General features: G+C 32.8%; 1 protein-coding gene across 1 annotated transcript in view; it reads right to left on the bottom strand.

Moving 5' to 3' along the window:
* Positions 1-12,610, bottom strand: part of KLHL1 (kelch like family member 1) — a 301,848-nt gene that overhangs the window by 105,282 nt on the left and 183,956 nt on the right. Inside the window, exon 5 of the mRNA XM_019751890.2 lies at positions 11,898-12,110. Coding sequence (XP_019607449.1) covers positions 11,898-12,110 — 213 coding nt within the window. The remainder of the gene's footprint in view (positions 1-11,897; positions 12,111-12,610) is intronic.

The following is a 12,610-nucleotide window of genomic DNA, read 5'->3' on the forward strand; positions in this document are numbered from 1 at the left end:
CCACGGCTGCCTTACTGTTCCTCAAAGAGTAACAACAAGCAAAAGTATTGCATAAAAATAGCAATGTGAACAATGGATGCAGGAACATATGCATTTTATCTATACCCCAAATAATTCACTTATCAAAAGAACAGAATAATTCTATAATTGAATCAATGTAAATTTCTTCTACTAAGGCTTCAGCTTTGAGATTTACCCAAATATTAAGATATTCTTAAGTCTAAGGACTCTATTTTAATCTCCAGTTTTCGTCTCTATATATTCCACTTACTAAAATACAAAAGTGGCATCAAGTGTTAATTCACATTTCCCTAAATCCTAAATTAAAATCACCTAAAGAGGTTTTTTGTGTGTGTGTTTTTTCCCCCTTATTCTGCCTCCTCTTCCCCCATTCTGGTTCAAGCTGTTGTTTCTCAGTCTAGTTGTGTAGGACACAGCTCCCTGGCTCATGCTGGTGTTATGACCCTTGTGCTCCCCCCTGGCTGAAGCAGTTGGTTGCCAGTGGTTGGTCGGCCGCTCATAGGAGCTCTCACTGGCTGCCAGCCTCTCACGATGGCTGCTGGCCACCCACTGGCCGCTCATAGCAGCGCAAGGTCACCCACAGCAGCCCAGCTACAGGGAGAGCCGTTGTTCACAACCTTAGCTGTAGAGGGAGCAGCTCACTGGCCCATGTGGAAATTGAACTGGTGACCTTGGCATTAGGAGCACAGGGCTCCAACCACCTGGCACTCAGCTGGCTCAACTAAAAAGGTTTAATGATTTAAATGGTGTTTGCTTTATTACTAAGGTTCTACATTTTTTCTTGGTCCTCTTGTAAATTATTGTATCGTATTTTAATTTCATCATCCTTATATAAAGTAGGCATGAATAAAAAATAAAAGTACCTTTAATGTTTGAGAAAAATAATTGTTCTTGCACTCTCAGGCCTCTTGGTTGGCAAATGCTAGTATATGTGTATTGTTTAATATGTACAAACATGCTTATGAACTATTTTAATACTTATATTCAATTTTATTTTCTCCATAGAATGGACTTTGACTTATTATGCGAGCAATGAAAAGGACATAATTTTCTTGCAGCCAATTTATTTGTAAGTATACCACTGACTTAGGTATTAGAGTGATTTTGATAAATTTGAGTTTTATCAATATATCTGATAGAACAAAGAGATGAGAAATTATATCCCATTCAAGTTTGCCTTCCCATTGTCCATCAATAAAAGATTTTAAGTAAAATTTGAATCAGCATCCTCTGATCCCTGTTTATGACATTGTTCCTAGTACCCACTATTAGATCCATAGTAACACACCACTATAGAACTTTCTCTCACATTCCAGACAAATCATATAAATGGATAGTAAAAATAAATGAAGCTAAGATTTCTAAGACCCAACATAAACTTTTCATTTGTTGATTCAGTAAAAGCTAATTGAGTACCGACTATGTCAGGGGCTCTGTGAAAAAAACCTTCAAGTCTGGTTTTCTGAAAAATATAGTTATGAGTAAAGAGAGAAAAACAAACTGCGATCTTAGGTGAAAGTGCTAAGAACAGGACACATTTAAGGTGAGACGTATATAATAAGAAAGACTGGGTCTTGCTATGATGCAGGTGAACACCTTTAGGGGAAGTGGTGGACCAGAACAGGGGAGTGGAGGGCAGTTCTACCCAACAGGTAGGCGTGCGTTATCACTGACATTGCTTAGAACTGCCACGGTAGAGTAATAATAAGAGCAGACTGACTTTTAGTTGGTTCTATTATTGTCTTTAGTTATCCTTAGACTATGCCTCCCCCTTTATGGCTTGCCCCTGAAAGAACTGTCCCTATCACCACCACCATCCCCTCTTGGCATGCCACTGTTTCTAGTTCCCAGAATCAGCTAGTACAAATGTGCTAGAGAAGAAATAAACCTGACTTGCTCATGAAACAGAAAGGATACCAGTGTGCCTGCAGGATTCTGAAAGCTGGTAGGAAATGAGGTCAGAGGCGTAGTCATGGGAGAGTTGAGTAGGGCCTTGCAGGAGGGGAACACTAGGATTTGGTCCTGGGGACATATGTCTTAAGTTGGAGATGAGCTGATTAATACTGCAAAAATTCTGTCTGGTTTCTGTAATAAATGGAAATTACTGCAGTGTTTAAGCATAAAATTGAGAATAATAGGTAGAAAGCTATTTCAATAGTGCAGAAAAAAATGATGATGTCTTGTTTTAGGGTGTGTTTGTAGAGAAGTTAAAAAAAAAAAGAACAGATTCAGGATATGGTTTACAACATAGTCGAAAGGACTTCTTATGGCAAGCAATGTTATAATAAATTCCATCTTAAGTGGAGAATTTAAAATGGTTTTATGATTCAGGCCTGAGAAACTAGATCGTTTGTGGCATTACTTACTGAAATGAAGGGTGAGAGGGAGTCTTGGGGCTTTGAAATTTTCCATTTTACACATGTTCAGTTTTAAAAAGCTATTGCATATCCAATTATAGATGTCAAGTAGCTAATTGGATATTTGAATCTGTCTTTCAGGAAAAGTTTAGGGCTAGAGATATAAATTCAGAATTTGTAATTGACTCTCATACAATATTTTAAAGTGTGGAAGTAAATGCTATTCTCAGTGAACAAAATATGGTGTCCTGGAACATTGAGAGTAGAAAGAATTAGCAATGACAATTGAGTAAGAATGGCCAGATCAAATGTGTTAAATGCTGCTAAAAAGCCAAGTAGATGAAAACAAGTGATATGGGGGAAAAATGACAGCACAGAGAATGTGGATGATCTTTGTTAGTTCAAATGACTGATTATGGTGGGTTGAAGAGAGAATGATGATTATGAATAGGGAAATTTAATAACTATAAACAATAATTATATATTTTACTGGAAAAGGGATCAGGTAATTGGAGCCATTGATAGAAAGGAATATGAGGAATTTTGTTTTGCTTTACTATGTCTAAAGCAACACATCTTTGTAAGTTAATTGGAATAATCCAATATAAAGCAAAATTGACAATATGAAATATGGAAGGAGTCATTGCAGTAGAGATATTTCAGTGTCAAGAAAGATTACAAAACACAAGCAGTGGGATTAGCCCTTGATAAAACCAGACACTTGTTACTTGTAATACTGCAGCAAAACAAAGGCTTTAAAATTAGGTTCTAACTTCTCCTCTTTTCTCTTCACTTAACCAAAGTGAGTGACATATGTATATATGCATACATGCATTTATCCATAGGCACATCTTTTTTGTTTGTTTGTTTACATTGATACCATTGCTTGAGTTAAAACTTGTTAAAATGAAAGCTCTTGTGTTTTTTAATGTTGTAACTTGAACTGTGAACATAATAGTGCGTTAAATGATCCTGAATCTAAACAGTATTTAAGATAAATCTATGAGATTTTAGAAGCATAAATTATCTATACATTTATGTTTTAAAGCCACTGTTTTTAAGGTTTCCTTTAGAGAAGAGTAATATTATTCCACAATTTTTAAAAAGAACTCTTGTAGTCTAGTTTTGTGGAGAAGACTATCTCTTTGATGATGGCTTGGTATAATCATTAATTAATCAGACAGCAAGCAAAGCAGAGAGAAAAGACAGAACAAAAAGAAAATTAAAAAGTAACAAAGAGTGGTAATGAATTGTGTTAGTGTGTTTGATTAATTCTTTTTGCCTTATTCATTTGTAAGAGTCAAGAGTTTTTCATTTGTAAATATAAGATGCATAATACATAAACAGTGAATATTTATGCTGACAAACTTGGAGAACCATTGGATTTATCAAGAAGTTTACCTATGCTTGCTATGGAGACGCAAACTTAAACACAACATATAAATTACTTAGGAGTGTAATCTACTTTGTATATCTTACACTGTGATTTATGAATGCTCTTTTTACATTGATTGGTTCTTTGTCACTGTGCTTGCTTTTCATTAGTTTGTTTGTTTGTTTGTTTGTTTGTTTTTTGTGGCTATAATTTTATAGACAACAGAGTCTACATCATTGGTATCTGATCAATCATCACATTTCAATGGAGTTGAAGACTGCTCCCTTCTAATTTTTCTATTACTACTATAAAAAACTATTTGGTATAAATTTATTGCAGCCTTGCATAAAAATAATTGTTGTAAAATAGAGATAGCATCGTTTCCTTAAGTTAAACTCTTGAGTCTCCTTGTTATTTTGTTATTTTTTTATTAGATTAAACCATATTCCTCTAAACCTAGGCAACATTTTATTATCTGTTGCCACTTTCCTTTTTTTTCATTTCACATTTTGCTACAGAATATAAAAGTAAATGTCTATACACATAAACACACACTACTATATATTTATCTTATGAGTCAGTAGGTATACTTGTTAGATCATTGTGACAATCTTTCCCATGTTGTCTCAAAAGAGATAAACAGTACTAGTTCTAAACATGAAACAAAGTTTATCTGTGCATCTCCAACCCTTTAAGTAATCTGTGACTGTGAGAAAACTGAATTTTCCTGAAGACTTTTGGCTTGGTTGTATATAGAATTGTATTGCCTTGATTTTTAGAGCAGCATTCTCCTTTCTAAACCAATCATTAGAAAAGCACACACCAAAAATTTGATACTTACGTGTACTTTTAAATACATAACAAATAAATAAATAAATATGTACCTATTACGAAGGTATATCCTATGAAAGTAGTTAAAACCAGTGGACACAATAGTTACAAAATGATAAATCATGCCATTGAGTGCATAGCAACATGTTCTTCTATTGCATCTTTGAAAGAAGAAACATAGGAAAAAAAAAAAAAAGTAAACCAAAACGAAATTGAGTACCCTCCTTGCAATACATATACAAGTATTTACAGGCAGACCTAATTGTATTACACTTTATTTTACTGTTCTTCACAGATATTTTGTTTTTCACAAATTGAAGTTTTGTGGAAACCCTGGGTCGAGCAAGTATATTGGCACCATTTTTATAACAGCATTTAATCACTTCATGTCTCGGTGTCACATTTTAGTAATTCTTACAATATTTCTAACTTTGTCATTATTATTATATTTGTTATGGTGATCAGTGATCAGTGATCTTTGATGTTACTATTATAATTGTTTTGAAGAGTCAGAAAGAGTACTTATACAAGATGGAGAACTTAACAAATTTTGAATGTATTCTGATTGCTCCACTCACTGGCCATTCCCTCATCTCTCTAACTCTCCTGCGGTGTCCCTATTCCCTAAGACACAACAATATTGAAATTAGGCCAATTAATAACCCTGCAATGGCCTCTAAGTGTTTAAAAGTGAAAGGAATAGTTTACATCTCTCATTTTAAGCCAAAAGGTAGAAATGATTAAGCCTTGTCAGGAAGGAATGTCAAAAGCTGTGATGGAGTGAAAACAAGGATTCTTGCACCAAACAGTTAGCCAAGTTATGAATGCAAAGAAGAGTACTGGAAGGGAGGGGTGTTTATCATTTTGTGAGGGGTATAAATGTCTAACTATTACATTGTTTTGTACACTTGAAACTAATTTAAAAAAATGTTCCTCCAGTGAATACACAAATGATAAGAAAGCCAAACAACATTTTGATGATATAAAGAAAGTTTTAGAGATTTCGATGTTGGATCAAATCAGCCATAACATTCATTTAAGCCAAAGCCTAAACCTGAGCAAGGCCCTAACTCTATTCCAGTCTATGAAAGCTGAGAAAGGTGAAGAAGTTGCAGGCATAAAGTTTGAAGATAGCAGATGTTGGTTCATGAGGTTTAAGGAAAAGCTGTCTTCATAACATAAAAATACAAGGTGAAGCAGTAATTGCTGATGTAGAAGCTAAGATAAATCATGAAGGTGTCTACTCTAAACAACAGATTTTCAATGTAGATGAAACAGCATTATATTGGGAGGAGATGCCATCTAGGACTTTCACAGCTAGAGAGAAGAAGTTAATGCCTGGTTTCAAAGCTTCAAAGGACAGGCTGACTCTCTTGTTAGGAGCTAATGCAGCTGGTGACTTTAAGTTGAAACCAATGCTCATTTGGCATTCTGAAAATCCTAAGGTCCTAATAGTTATGTTAAATCTACTTTGCTCTATAAATGGAACAAAGCCTGGATGACAGCATGTCTGTTTACAACATGGTTTACTGAATATTTAAAGCCCATTGTTGAGTCCTACACAACAATAAAAGATAGATGTCTTTTAAAATATCACTGTTCATTGACAATATACCTGGTCACCCAAGAGCTCTGATGGAGATGTACAACAAGATGAATGTTGTTTTCATGCTGCTAACACAACATCCATTCTTTAACCCACAGATCAGAATAATTTTGACTTTCAAGCTTTATTTAAACAATACATTTTGTAAGGTTATGGCTATTATAGATAGTGATTCCTCTGGTAGATCAGGGGAAAGTAAATTGAAAACCTTCTGGAAAGAATTCACCATGCCATTAAGAACATCCATGATTCATGGGAAGAGATCAAAATATCAGATTATCAGGAGTTTGGACATAATTGATTCCAATTCTCCTGGATGATTTTGAGGGGGTTCAAGACTTCAGGGGGTAAATTAATTGCAGATATGGTGGACATTTCTAGAGAAATAGAATTAGAAGTGGAGCCTGAAGATGTTACTGAGTTGCTGCAATCTAATTTTCATAGATGAGATTAGCAAATAAAGTAGTTTCTTGAAATAGATTCAACTCCTAGTGAAGATGCTATGAAGATTGTTGAAATTACAAAAAAAAAAAAAAATTAGAATATTACATAAATTCAGTTGATAAAGCAACAGCATGGTTTGGAGGATTGAGTCCAATTTTGAAAGAAGTTCTATTGTGCATAAAATGCAATCAAACAGCATCGCATGTTACAGGGAAAACATTAATGAAAGAAAGAGTCAATTGATGCAGAAAACTTCATTATTATCTTTTAAAAAAATAATTGCCACAGCCACTCCAGTCTTCAGCAAACACCACTCTGATCAGTCAGCAGCCATCAACGTCAGGACAAGACCCACAGACGGTGAAAAGATTATGACTTGCTGAAGGCTCATATGATAGTTAACATTGTTTAGAAATAATGTATTTTTAAATTAAGGTCTACAAATTGCTTTTTTAGATATAAAACTATTGCACACTTAATAGACTACAGTATAGTAGAAATATCACTTTTATATGCACCAGAGAACCAAAAATTTAGTGTGACTCACTTAATTGTGATATTCTCTTTATCACAATAGTCTGAAACCAAACTCACAATATCCCTGAAGCATGGCTGTACATACATAATTACTCCCTAAAATGAAATTTTCACATTTTTTCCAATTAAAAAAATATTAAATTTATTGGGGTGGCACTGGTTAATAAAATTATATGGGTTTCAAATGTACATTTTTATAATACATAATCTATATATTGCATTGTGTGTTCACCATATATTTTGTTGAAAATTTAAACATTAGGTATTCAAGAAAAACATGGAAACTGTTTGCAAAATTCTCTTCCTGACTTCTTTAAAATGATAATAGAAGTCACTCCCCATTTCATAGACTATATCTCAATTATGTATTTATTTTATTTTGCCTTTTCCACTGGTCCTTTCTATAGCAAAATCAGTTGAATTCACTTCAATATTAGTTATTATATTTTAATAGCAAAAAGTTAACATCGTTGCTTCTGATTCTTTTTATGTCTCTTCTATTATTTTCTGAAGCTCATTTTCTCTACACTGATGTCAATTAAAATCCATATTCTGTACCAAAATTTACATCTTCATTATATTTTTCCATACCAATTACTATAATTTATACTTCATAATAGTATATGTTTATTTGTAAATTATAAGAAATATCAGAACAGAATTTTCTCTTGTGAACTTCAGAAAAACTAAACACAGATACACATAACATGCCTAGTAAAAAAAGACATGAGACTGTAGATTGTGAGAAATGAACTAAAATCAGCCTAAGTCAAGTTGATGAATCACTTCATGATTATAAGAGAAGATTATTACTGTAATATAAATTTATTCTGTCTCTAATCAATCTTTTAACATGTATTCTTTGTTGTCGGGGTCTCTGTTATTGTCTTTATTTTTACTTACTTTTTTATTATATATATATTATATATATATATATATATATATATATATATATATTTTTTTTTTTTTTTTTTTTTTTACTGGAGAAAAATTTCCATGCATATGCTAAATAGAAAATAGACTCATAGCTGTATAATTATTTACAGGTTATTTAGTTTACTGTTATCCTGAAAGCCTGTATTTTCTCTTTCTATATATAATACTTTGGTCTTAAACAGTTCTAAATCTTTTTGTCTTTTCTACTCTTGCCTTGGTCATTTCTTTCTTGTGTTTTCTTAACAATATTATGAGCTACTCACAACTGGTTTTCTAAATATTGTTTTCTAACTCACCTGTAACCTATCTTTACATCTGTAGAAATCATCTTAAAAAACAAAACAAAAGCCAAATTCTTCTCTGAAGTCTCTTTAACAGTCCAAATACGATTTCCTTTTGAAAGTAAACCCTACTTCACTAGAAAAATTCAGACTCTTCCTCCCTTAAATATTGTTAGTATTTTAAAATAGAATATTGTGTTTTGTTATGTAACAATTGATTATATAACTATATGTTGTAATATATAATATACCCTCAAAACACTCAAAGACTTTTAAAAACCTATACATTAAGCACTGTAAGAATTAAGAATAAAAGCTATATTTAATGTTTCTGGGATCAAGGAGAAAGTGTTTCCTGATCATAAAGACTTTTTTCTTAAAAACCTTAACATGCTTAACAGCTTTGGAAGTTTGTGTAAAAAGTTGGAAAATCCTAGATTTAACTCTAGGATCACTCTTTATTTTTAACTCTTTATTAACTGTTTATTAACTCTTTATTAAACTCTATTATATCCTAGATTCTGGCTAAACATTGACGTAAATATGAAGACAACCCTGTAAATAAGAATTACACTTACTTGCCCTCCATGGGAAAAAACCCACATTAGTATCAGATATAAATAGAGTAAAATCTGAGCTCTGCAACTTAATAGAAAGATGTTCATTGTACTGATTCTCAATTACCTGATTTGTCAAATGATAATAATAATAAATACAGAAAGATATTATAGAAATTAAACGAGATAAAATGTTATATAAGTTTTGTAACTAAAGAAAGAAGTGCATACTGGTTCCTACTCTCCTGTTCTTCTTCCTTTCCCAGTATTTTTATGAGAACCTTCAAAATTGCGTGTTCAGGGCATTTTTATGATCTTCCAGTATAGAAAGCAAACAGGTAAGCAACGTACATTCACAGTGGAAATATTGCTGTGTATGTATGTTCATACCTGGCAAGTCCAGATTTGCAGGAAAACTGCATTTTCCACTAGCTCTATAATCTTTGAAAAAAATCATTTAACCTCTTTGAATCTGTTTTTCTTCTCTACAACATAATTAATAATCCTTGCCTTGTAGCTGTGTTTTTAAGATTAGAATTATTGTATGGAAAATACTTACAATGGTGCAATTCTTTAATATTTGTTATGAAAGTAATAGCTCCTTCTATATCCAAAGACATTTTGTGAAAAATAAAATGTGTTTTTCACTCTTTCCTCTTGTATATCTGTTTGAAAGTACACATAAACTTATGTTTGTCCTGCCCCTAATTTGAGAGAAAAGGGATGTAGAATAAATACATGCTATGTTTATGCTTGCTGGATATTGTATGGATATTGTATGAGTTAACTTAAAAACCTCTTACTAGGTAGTTACACCAAAATAAAATAACATTTTCTAATGTGAATAAACAGTGCTTCACTAAGCAAGATAAAGAAGCTAAACCAATAAGAATAAAAAAACTCCATGTGTAACGTGTAGCCTTAGGTACAAATAAGCCAATTGATACACATGTCTGTTCTGATGAGATGGACAGTTAGAAGTATCTCTCATTTTTGATGACAGAAGAATGAGAGTATGACAGAAAGGCGTATCATGAAAAGATGGATCTCTAGTCACATTCTTGGCCTCCTGTGGTGTGTGTTCTACTATTTATGATGATTTTTTAAGCACAATTTTAACTCCAAGCTCCCCAAGTGAAATGGTGGACAGCGTCAAAAGGACTGATTGCCACATCTATCATTGACTAATGGCTATCTGCCTATTATTGGCTAATAATTATCACTGGCTATTTCCAGCCTGAGAGAGAATCCCCAGGCTCTGAGAATATCTGACATCAGAACTTAGTGTGGGAGATTCAGAAAAATCCATTGCTTGGCTTCACAATTTTTGTTGTTGGTGGTGGTGTTAAGTTACTGATATACATGTTCCCCTTCCTTTTTAATAACATAATGTTAAGATAAGCATACGTAATTTGTTTAAGCAGGCTTCTCTTAAATTCTTCCTCTATGTTTTTACTCCTATATTCATTTCAGCAGCCAAATGAAACACAATTATTACTTTATTTATAAAGCTTCATTTTTTTCCCCCCAATTTGGGCATAGTAGTACTTTCGCTTCTTTTTTTTTTTTTTTTTAACTTTCTAATCTTAACTTATGACCATACCTCTCACTTGTTATTAATATATAATTGCCTGTCCTTCTTTACTGATGTCCTAATTCGCTACCTTACATTTTTAGTAATATATAGAGTAGTGAAAGTGTTTATGATGGTTTGGATCCAAATGAAATATCTTACAGGTCCCCCCATATCCCATATACAAAATTTATGCACATACAACTGTATAATTTCAGAGGTAAGAGCTACCCTTAAGCTAATTTTGGAAAGCCTGAGAAGTCAGTGACTCCAGGTTAACAAAGCATAGATTATTTTGCTAGATTACAAGTTAGTTTAAAAACAAGGTTTCAAATCGGGGACAAAATAGTTACTCTTCTTCTAATAAGCTAAGTGAATTTTGGTGTTCTTATTAATTCCACTGTGTCCTACATTACTCGCAATAAAATGAGGCAGTTGGTTCACTTGGTGTCTGGATTTTTCTTAACTCCAATTATCCAATTATCAAAGATTCCATAATTTCAGTTGCTTAAATGCTACTATTTCATAACTCTGTACCATTCAGTAATATGTCTTATCCATCTAATTGGTGTTTGAAATCCTATGCATTGAGCCTTCAAAATGCCACAGATATGTAAACAGAGAAGTATTATATTATCGCATCTTAGGATAGATGGATTGATAGATATATAGATAATAGGTAGGTAGATAGATAGATAGATAGATAGATAGATAGATAGATAGATAGATAGATGATGGATGGACAGATGGATAGATAGATGTCAACCTTTAAAAAAGGAAAACAGGAAATTAATCACTGCAACCTTTAAAAAAATCTTCTAGATACTGAATTGAGATTAGGTACTTTATATATATTATCTAATTTGCTCCTCACAAATTTTGGTGTGGTTGTAGTAGTACAATTTTATTTTATACAAGAAGAAATTGAATATCAGAGAAATTGACATTCTCATGTCATATGAACATGGCAGAAATGAGTTTCAGACAAATGCCCATCACTTTCCACCATCAAATTTAACTTAAAAAGAGTATTTGATTAAAACTAAAAACAAAAATGTGAACAAATAATAATAAAAGAGTTGTGACATTCATTTTTTTAAATATAAGTGTAAGAATATGGTAATGGAGAGTTACAGAATTAGTTTGGAAAATGGTTGGACTTTCTGCCTTTAGGTGTTTGTGTGCGCACGAGTGTGTGTGTGTGTGTGTGTGTGTGTATTTATGTATACTATATATACATATTAATTGGACGTTGCTACTTTAACAAATGTTTTATCATTACTATTTTTAAAGTTATTATTTTACCTTTTGATGTTATTTTTAATATAGGTTTTTTTTTGGTACCCTGTAGATATTAAAACATCATCACATGCAATTACCTGTGGTGGAAGCAGTGGCAGTCTTATGAAGGCAAGAAGCATACTCAAGTCATTGCATCTCCTCTGCGTGTCATATTTGACCCACATCATTAATGCATGAAAGATAGTTTCTTCATCAGGAACATTTACATCATCACTGGCCAGGAGTTTATGGAGCTCCTCGGCTGGAAGCAGTAAAAACTCTTGATTTCTCATAACTTCCATTATGTTTTCCTGCAGGGAGAAAACATCTTGGCATAAATTTGGCTTCATTTTTTTTATTTTTTATTTAGCTAGCAAAGCATTTCAGAAAGAAATGAGAGTCAATAACCTTTGTTCTCAATAAAACATAATCCCTAAGACTTAATCCTTCAGAAACTAGAAGCTGTTAAGATGAAAGCATTGTAATTGTAATTGAAGTGTAAATGTAACTGAGACAGCACAGATCTTATAATAACTGGAGGGATTATAATGTTGAGCTTTGTTATGCAGGCAGAATGTACTAAGTGATTAAATGTTCAAGTTTCAAGTGGACTGTTATGTAAGATTTGGTGAATATGAAAAGAGTAGCATTTCAAAATTTTTAAAGCTTGACAACATATACATGAATCAGAAAGTGGCGGGTTGGGGGGAGACTCGAAGAGAGCAGTAACGTAAAATGCATCCGTGTTTATTCTGAAGAGAAAAACAGGACAGATTGGCCATAGAAGTCACAATATTCTATATGCTCCACA

This window comes from Rhinolophus sinicus, linkage group LG04, assembly GCF_036562045.2.
Source record: "Rhinolophus sinicus isolate RSC01 linkage group LG04, ASM3656204v1, whole genome shotgun sequence".
NCBI lineage: Eukaryota > Metazoa > Chordata > Mammalia > Chiroptera > Rhinolophidae > Rhinolophus > Rhinolophus sinicus.